This window comes from Ochotona princeps, chromosome 22 (genome assembly GCF_030435755.1).
Source record: "Ochotona princeps isolate mOchPri1 chromosome 22, mOchPri1.hap1, whole genome shotgun sequence".
NCBI classification, from domain to species: domain Eukaryota; kingdom Metazoa; phylum Chordata; class Mammalia; order Lagomorpha; family Ochotonidae; genus Ochotona; species Ochotona princeps.
Window position 1 is genome coordinate 37972756 of NC_080853.1, and position 9782 is coordinate 37982537.

Below are 9782 nucleotides of genomic sequence, written 5' to 3' on the forward strand. Positions count from 1 at the left end.
GCTATCAGAGATAAGACACAACAGTGCCATGCAACTGACGAGTCATTTGCTGGGTCCACTGAAGGACTAAAATTAAGAAAGATATAAATAATAAAACAGCCAAGACAGGAAACAGACTAGGCAAGCTCTGCTTGCTCCTCTGAGAAATGCATCATAGTGTTTGACCTGAGGCTTGAGACATGAGGTCACTGAAACCCATCAGCCCCATTACTGTGGGTTCCACTTCAGTTATGGAACAAGAGTCTTTTCAGTGCCATCCTCATGTCTGTGTTCCTCAGGCTGTAGATGAAGGGGTTCAGCATGGGGGTGACCACCGTGTACATTACTGAGGCCAGGGAAGTGGAGTGTGAGTTATGGGAAATAGAAGAACTGAGGTACACACTTAGACCTGTGACATAAAACAAAGAGACGACAGAGAGGTGAGAGGCACAGGTGGAAAATGCTTTATACTTGCCCTGAGCTGAGGAGATGGAATGGATCGAGGAGATGATGTTGTAGTAGGAATACAGGATCCCAGCCAGGGGAACAATGGCTAGCAGCATAGGTACGATATATGTAGCCACATCCTTAAGAAGAGTGTTCGAGCAGGAAAGGCTGGCCACCTCATTCAGTTCACAGAAAAAGTGATGAATTTCTACATGCAGACAAAAGGATAGATGCAGCACCATTAAACTTTGCAACAGGGCATGCAGGAGACTGATGGCCCAACACAAGAGAAGCAGGTGAACACAGAACTGGGGCTTCATGATGACCTGGTAGTGCAGTGGGTGACAGATGGCCACAAAGCGATCATAGGCCATCACAGCCAATAGAAAATTGTCCAGTTCTGCAAAAAGCAGGAAGAAGCACATCTGTGTGATGCAGCCTGCATAGCTGATGGCTTGGCTGTATGCCTGGATGTTCACCAGCATCTTGGGGGTGGTGGTGGAGGTGAAGCAGACATCCACCAAGGACAGGTTGGCGAGGAAGAAGTACATGGGTGTGTGGAGGTGTGGGTCAGTGAGGATAGTCAGCATGATGAGTAAGTTCCCACTGACAGTGACCAAATACATGGAGAGGAAAAGTCCAAATATTAGAGGCTGCAGTGCTGGGTCCTCTGAGAATCCCAGGAGAAGGAATTCTGAAAGCTGAGTTTGGTTTCTCATTTTTGTGTGGTGCATTTCACTACCAGGAGGAAGCATTTGAACCTGAGTCATATTCATACAAAGCAGATGTAACCACCAGAGCAGAGATCCAAACTTCATGTTTTCCCATTCAGAATGTAGCTCTCACATTTGGAGATGACACAGTCCCATTTTGATCCTTTCCAGTGAAATTAACTTCCACTCTCAGTTCTTCACTAAAACATGAAATATTTCTCACATTTAATGAGATATTCTTTGACCACTTGAAAAATATCTATTCATCACTGGTTCAAACTCACCATTGATTTTCCAATTAAATGAATGATCAAGAACAGAGGGGAAGATGCTGTGTTTCATATGTTGTTCCAAATGTCAGAAGAGATAATAGGATTTATTCTGCTTTTGAATGATAAGTGATCTTCAGTCAAATGGTGCAACCAAAAGCAGATCAGATATGACTTAGAGTAAATGATTCAATCATGTAAAGCAAAGTGGAATCACATAGGATGTTGAATGATAAGAACAAGTTAACATGCAACTTGGTTGCAAACATGCATAAAGGTGACTTATTAAGATTATCTTTGGAGAGTCAACTTTTTAGACTTACTAACAATGGGTGAATCCTGGGATGAGTTAATGATTTTGACAATTGAAAAACACAAGCTTTTACAAGTCCTCTTTAACTTAAATAGCAGCATACATCTTGATGTCTCTGAAACACAGCTAACAGATGCACTTATTCTTGTTCATATGGTTTGCAAAATATAAAGTTCCCTGATTTTTAATAACCTCCCCTAACTACAGATTAAGTCATATTTTTGCACGAGACATTTTGGACCATAGCAACCTACCGTCTGAGTATGTTTTTCATTACACTGAACTTCAATCGAGTGCATACCAAAGGTCTCCATGGCAGGAAAAACTGTTGAAAATGGTCAGTCTTTTTTTTTTTAATTTAATTTAATTTAATTTTTTACATTGTATTTTTTTATTCATTAATTACATTGTATTAGTTTCATAGGTACTGGAATTTCCCCCACCCCTCCCCACGCCCTCCCCCCATGGTGGATTGCTCCACTTTGTTACATGACCACAGTTAAGTTCAGTTGAGATTCCCTCACTGCAAACATATACCAAACATAGAGTCCAGCATCTTACTGTCCAGCCTAGTTCAACGGTTTCTTAGGGAGACCCTTCCAATATACCATCACCAAAAATTTACATTGTTATGGAATTAATTGACATAGTAATGAGTAACCAATATGTTAAAAATAAATGCGGGTTCTCAACCACATTCTGTGACCACCCCATTGACATTTCAAGTTTAGTTTATGCATAACATATAACATAATATTCATAAAATAACATGTTTTACATAACATCATATCCTCTTTTTTATTATTGATTTTATTTTTTTGTTTGTTTTTGTTTTTTTATTAAGTTTATTCATTAATTACATTGTGTTGTAATTTTGTAGGAACTGGGATTCTCCCCACACCTCCCCACAACCTCCCCACATGGTGGGTTCCTCCACCTTGTTGCTTAATCATAGTTCAAGTTCAGTTGAGACTCCCTCTTTGCAAACATATGCTGAGCATAGAGTCCAGCATCTTATAGTCCAGTCAAGTCCAACTACTTATTGGCCCAATAAGTAGTTGGACTTGACTGGACTATATCTTCTTAAATTAAGGCAAACATGTGGTATGTAGCCTTTTGGGATTGGCTCATTTCCCTTAGCATTATGGTCAGTCTTTCTAGGTAAAAAGAAAGCGAAGGTAGGAATAAAACTCTCTCAACTGACAGCACAAGAAGGAAGTGATGAAACTGCAGGAGAAAATGCAAGTGGCTGGAAACGCTAGCTTGTATCCAACTCACCGATGATGCAATAACTGTCAAGCAGTGTCATTGATAGAGCTCTTACTGGATCCTGAAGATAACACGGAGTTATGCAAGAATGCAGTGTGAGCAGGGAGAAGACTGTTAACTCTCAGGATTCTCATGCAAGCATTTACCCTCACTTGACACTTTATTGGAAATACAGGGACAGTCAGTTACATCTCAGCTTCACAAACTGAATGGACAGAGTGGTGACTCAGTCTGCAAAGGCTATTAAATGCCTAGGGATTATAATTTCCCTCCTCTACTCAGTCTCAGGTGATGAACAACCAAGCTCCCTCACACTGCAAAACTCATATGACCTCTCACTACACAACATTTCCATCCACACAGAAAATTTTGGACCAAATCTCCCCCAAATCCCCAAATGTTGCAAATTTGGTTGTATGTACTCTTGACAGCTTACACCTCTCACTGTCTACTACAATTGACCTTTTCTTACCCTCATTTCTTCACCAGAAATGACAATTGCCTAGGAGATCCACAAAATTTCCTACCCTTTGATACTGCATGAAAAATGCATTCGTTAGTGAAATACAGCAGTCACCAACCCCAGCTTATCTCAGATGTTAGCTAGGTCAGGTCAGTACTCATTTTAGCCAAATAAAAGTTCTCTGTCCACAACCTGGGACCCCTCTTGCAGTGTCTGCGTGGCACACCTATATGTGAACTGTAGGCAGAAGGTGTCAGTATGGAATCTCAAATTCTTCCCAAGGTGATGGATGCTGGAGACTGAAGCTCCGTAGCCGACACGGCAGAGGGAAGGAGGAAGGCACTGGTCCCTGAGCCAGACTTGGGACCCCAAATGCAACAACCATGCTGCTTCTAGTCCAAGGTTGCACAGTCTGAGGGAGGACAGCAGAGGAGCTACTTACAGCACCAGCCACCTACTCATTAAGCAGCTCCCTGACCTCTAAGCACCAGCTGGCCCCTGGCACTCTGGCAAGGACAGAAAGTGGATGTTTCCCAAGAGAACATGATGACTCAGGTGAATCCTTTCTCTTTCTCTTACTCTGAAAGCTGGTTCGGGGGATCAGGCAGGGTTCAGGTCACCTGGCTCAGCTTCTTGACCTACCCGCACAGCACTTGACAGGTCTGTGAAAACTGGGGATGTGGTTTCAAGCAGACCTGGGTCTCTTGGCTCAGGTTCTTGGCCCACCTGTGTGACTGGTGCAGGTCCGTCAGCTCTGGGTGTCTGGGATATGGTAGTGTTTGGGTTACCTGTTCTAGGTCCTTGGCCCAGCTGTGTGGTGCATGTCAGATTGTGGGCTCCAAGAGCAGGGTATCCAGCGGAACCTGAGTCTCCTAGTCTGATGCCTTGTCCTGGCTGCATGGTAGGTGGATTCATGTCATTTGTGCTCTGGTCCTTGGCCTGCATGTACAGTGGGTGCTGGTTCCATGAGTCCTGGGTGTTGGGGATCTGGCAGGGGGTCCTATGTATGCCTGTATAGTGGCTACCGGGTCTGTGGCCCTTGAGGTGTGTGTTTTGGTAGGGGGTTTCCAGAAGGGTTTGGGTCACTCATGGTACAACTAAAATCAGAGGTGTTATGGCTTTGAGTAAATGACTCAGTCATGCTAAACAAAGAGGAATCACAAAGCATGTCAAATGATAAGAAAAGCTTAACTTGAAGCAGGTTGTAATATATATATATATATATATATATATATATATATATATATGCATGTATCTGACTTATTAAGACTCAGTTTGCAGCACCAAATTTTTGTGGAATTAATAACAGTTTGGTTTGAACCTAGGATGACAACAGAAAAATATAAGCTTTTACATGTCCTCTTAACTTTTACTGAAAAGGTCCACCAAAATAAATGGGGAAATGCATCTAACAGATACATTATTTTTGTGCATGGCTTTTGCAAAATAGAGTTCTCCAAATTTTGATGACCTCTCCTAAGTATGGATTAAGATATTTTTGTGTCAGACATTTTGCAGCATGACAACTTACTTTCTTAATACATTTTGATAGCACTGAAGTACACTTCGGTACACATCAGAGGACTCTATGGCAGAAAATAAGGTGTTGACAATGGCCAATCTTTGTAGGTTAAGCAGACAACAAAGAGAGAAACAAAATTCTCTCACCTGGTAGCACACCAGGAAAGCACTGAAAGTGAAGGAGAAAAGACAAGTGGCTGGAAACCATCGTGTGTTTCCAACATTTAATGATACAATAACTACGATGCATGTATCTTTGAAAGAGTCCTTCTTACTGTATATTAGCATTAAGTATGTGAGAGCAGTGTGTGAGAAGACAGAAGACCCTGACACATGAGTGTTCCAGTAACTGCTACCATCAGGATTTCCATACAAGCTTTCATTCTCTGCTGGCCCTTTCTTGTCAATACTAGGATAGTCTGTTAAACCTCCTCTTAATTCAAAACCCAAATGTGTAGAATGGTGTTCCAGTCTGCACAAGTATTTCCAGGGCCAGGGGTTGTGATCACCCTGTCTTTAATCAGTTTCATGTGATAAATAACCAAGCTCCTTTGCACTGGAAAATAATACGACTTTACTCCACCATGTGTCCCTCCACATGGAAAATTCCTCCTCTACTGCCCCAGATCTCCAAATGCTGCAAAGTTGGCTATAGGTACCCTAGGCAACTTACGCCTTCCATTGTCTATTAGAATTAATCTTTTCGTAACTTCTTTTCAGTACCTTCAATGATCATTGCCCAAGGAGATCCCACATTTTCCTCCCCTTCGATAATCACTAAAAATGCATTCAATAGTTAAATACAAAAGAAGTCCAGACCTTCCTGGAGGTGCTAGCTAGGTTAATTCAGTTCTTGCTTAATCACAGGGAAAGCTCTCTGTGTCCACAGCCTGGGACCCCTCGTGTCATGACTGCCAGGCTCACCTGCATGGAAACTGTGGGTGAAAAGTGCTTCTGGATGCCCAAATTCCTGCCTGGATGGTGGATGCTGCAGACTGAAGCTCCGTCCCAGGCACAGCAGAGGGAAGAAGGGAAGCTCTGGTCCCTGAGCCAGACTCAGGAAGCAAATGCAACAAGCAGGCTGCTTCTAGTCCAAGGTTGCACAGTCTGAGGGACCACAGCAGAGGAGCTACTTACAACTCCTGGCACCTGCTCATTAGGCAGCTCCCTGACCTCTAAGCACTTGCTGGCCCCGAGGGAAACTGGCCGTGACAGAAAGCCGTTTTCTTGCAGGTGTTTCCCAAGAGACCATGATGGACTCAGCTGAATCCTCTTTCTCTCTCCCTTGCTCTGCAACAATCGTAAATAGATGTCATTTAGTTCCTCCCGTTAAAATGTTTTGCTTAGTGACAAAAGCCAGTTCCTAAAGACAAGTACCATGTCTTCCTCCTAGTTAGATGTAGTTAATGCTGAATACAAAAATAATGTAGAAATGAAAATAGCATCCTGAGATTTGATTGTTGTTTCTACTCCCGGGCGACTGATTTCTCTCAGTTTTTACTTACTGAATTTGATTGTAAGTTGTGTGCTAAGCCTGTGACAAATACATTGTAGTTAACATTTTATGACCTAGCTAGCAATAATTTATTAAATATTTCAGAAACCATTAGTTATGTTTCTCAATACTTACATATGATGATACTTAAGGAGATGCAAATACAATGTTCGCACATATTAATTCTCATAAACCCAAATAAGTGAAAATATTTTTCAAATGTCTTTTTAGGATAATTAATGTATATAAGGCAAATATATATTAAGGAATGAAAGTAAAATCACACTATTGAATAGGGCCATCTCAGACAGGCCTATATCACCTGATGACACACGTAAGACATGGGACTAAGAGTACCTATGGCAGGGTAACTTTGCAGACTCTCTTACTGGCTGCTGCTTCCACTGGTGAGTGAGAGAGCTGGGACTGGGGGTTGGTCACTTAGGGTGTGAGACTGGCTGGGCTGGCTACCATACTCACTGGCAAACACAAGAACCTTAATGGGTGCAGGCCAGCTGACAAGTGCCAGGATTAGATGTGAGTCATGTCAGCCAGGATTGTAGAAGCCCCCAGTAGGTCTAAGATCTGGTGCTGGGAACATGCCTGGCAAGGGAAACCATAGGCACTTCCCTGCCAGGGTGTACCTCTTGCTGGGTCACAGAATCCATTAGTTCACATATGAACTGAGGTTGGGCACCAGTATGTCCATGGGCTGGTGCAGGTGATAGACTAAATTGAGCCTGTCCTGGCTAGTGCACACAGACTCAAACCTAAAATCACCCTTGGTGAGGTTTCTTGGAGGACTCCCCAACTAGATCACTGGATTCTAACCCTGGAGTGCAGTTGTTGGGGCTATGTCTCCTCAGTTGCTAATGCCTGAGTTGTGGATATCATGGGAGATATGGTAGCCAACCAACAACCCAGCATGGGATGTAGAATGTGTCCTCAGAGGATGGCTCCTGCAAGCATTAGTGGGTGCTGGGTCCTATCCCAGACAGACCTTTCCCTCAGACCAGCACAGATGCATGCTGGTGGGTGCTGTGGCCTTGCCCAGCATGGTCTGCACACAATCCTGACTCTCACAGTCACTAGTGTGAGCTTTAGCCCAGCAAGGATGTCCCCAGAGTTTCACTACTAGGCCTGTTACAATTTCCTGGGTCTTGTGTATGTTGGCAAAAGCTTCAACCAAACTGAACCTGGCACATGCATGGACTCTGCTCAGCTAGGCACAGCACACATCCTGTCCAGGCTCTCCTGTGTGCCAGCATGTGATCACGCCTGACCCAAACAAATGCTGATGCATGCTGCAGACTTTCCTGTCATGACCTGCCTCTAGCTCCAATTCCAATGCTCCAATTCTGATGCAGACTTCTAGGGGAGTTCCCTATGATGTGCTATGAGGCCTGTTCCCAGCCCCGGATTTCACATGCCAGTGGTGGCAATGGCCCTGCTTGGCATGATCTGTTCTTAGTCCTGTTCCTTGCATGTGCTGGTTTCAATTTGTCTCCTCATGTTCCAGCTCCCATGAGTGTCAGTTGGTTCCATTCAGAATAGTTTCTGGTCCAGCCTGTTTTGGCCTTCTTCACGCCTAGCTCTCCATGTAAAGCAGCAGGTGCTGTGATCCCACAGAACTGAGCCCATAATCTCCTAGAGAATCCATCCACAAATCCAGTTCTTTTGCATTCTGGTGGTTGCTGCGCTCCCTCCTCATGTGGCCCATCCCTGCTCTGACACTCACGGAGATCTACTGTGGCCTAACCCAGCCATGTATGCCCACTTTCACTAGACCTTTATTTACCTGCAGACAGCAGTTGTTGCTATTAAGCCCAGTGCAGGTCTCCCAGATGGGCAGGCGCCTTGGCCTGACTCAGATATGCCCTCTAGTTTCCCTGTTGAAACCACTCCATTTTAATGGTCTTCCTGCTAGTAGAGTGGCCAAGTTGTTTTACGACCCCAGAAGTCATTCTTCCCTGTCCAACATGCCCTCAGGCACTCCCGCTGCAATATATATGCAACTCTTCCCCAGGCAAACTGCAACCAACCTTCTGGGGACCACAGTGACATGTCCCATCCTGGAGTTCCCCAGCTTCTCCACTTCTCATTTAAACAAAAAAGGAATAAATAAATATGCTGGCATAGTGGTATAGTTAGCCCAGTTTGGCATCAACCAGGCCCAGAATGTCCATCATCTACTAGTTGCTTTTCTCCCAGCACTGTAAAATTTACCTAGGGACATGGCAGTCTAGGCAATTGTGCTCCTTGTCAGACCCATTGTCATTGTCACATGCCTTAGAAAGTGGTGGAAGATGGCTTGCAAGTTTGGTCCTCTGCCATCCATGTGCTTTGACCTGGTGTCGTTTCCGCTATTATGACCACATAGAGAACAAGAGATCTCTCTTTTCCTCTCTCTCTCTTTCACTCTGTCTGTCTAACTTTTTTTCGTCTCTCACTCTTAAAATTAAAAAAAAGTAATAAATAAATATTTAACACAGGCAAGGAAACCCTGGTTAAAAAATAATTTAATATCTATTGGTAGGGCCTGGCGGCATGGCCTATCGGCTAAAGTCCTCGCCTGGAACGCCGCGGGATCCAATATGGGCACCGGTTCTAATCCCGGCAGCTCCACTTCCCATCCAGCTCCCTGCTTGTGGCCTGGGAAAGCATTCCAGGACGGCCCAATGCCTTGGGACCCTGCACCCGTGTGGGAGACCCGGAAGAGGTTCCAGGTTCACAGCATCGGATTGGCGTAGAACCGGCCGGTTGCAGCTCACTTGGGGAGTGAATCATCGGACGGAAGATCTTCCTCTCTGTCTCTCCTCCTCTCTGTATATCTGCCTTTCAAATAAAATAAATAAATCTTTAAAAAAAAATGTAGGCGTAGTTGTGTGTGTGAGTTTCTGTGTGTTTCTATGCCTCTTTTTAAGGTACACACATTTTCCTCAAAGTTTGGCAAGGTTTAAAATAAAACCTTTTGAAGAGTTTTGATAAAGGAAACTAATATACATATGTTTAAATTTATTTATTATTTTATTGCAAAGTCAGATTTACAGAAAGGAGGAGAGACAGAGAGAAAAATCTTTTGTCTGTTGACTCACTTCCGAAGTAGGCATACTGATGGAGCAATGACAATCTGATGCCAGGAGTCAAGATCCCCTTCCAGGTTTCTGCACAGGTGCAGGGTCCCAAAGCTTTGGGCCATCCTCAGCTGCTTCCCCAGGCCACAGTCAGGAAGCTGGATGGGAAGCAGGGCTGCCGTGATTAGAACCAGCACCCATATGGGATCCCTATGAATGTAAGTTGAAGACTTTAGCCA

The 9782-nt window shown here is 44.0% G+C and overlaps 1 protein-coding gene across 1 annotated transcript; it reads right to left on the reverse strand.

Moving 5' to 3' along the window:
- Nucleotides 1–224: 224 nt before the first annotated feature.
- LOC101524687 (olfactory receptor 7A10-like) lies at nt 225–1160 on the reverse strand. Its single transcript, XM_058679904.1, has one exon. It carries the CDS (start codon nt 1158–1160, stop codon nt 225–227), a length of 936 nt encoding a protein of 311 aa, XP_058535887.1.
- Nucleotides 1161–9782: the final 8622 nt, after the last annotated feature.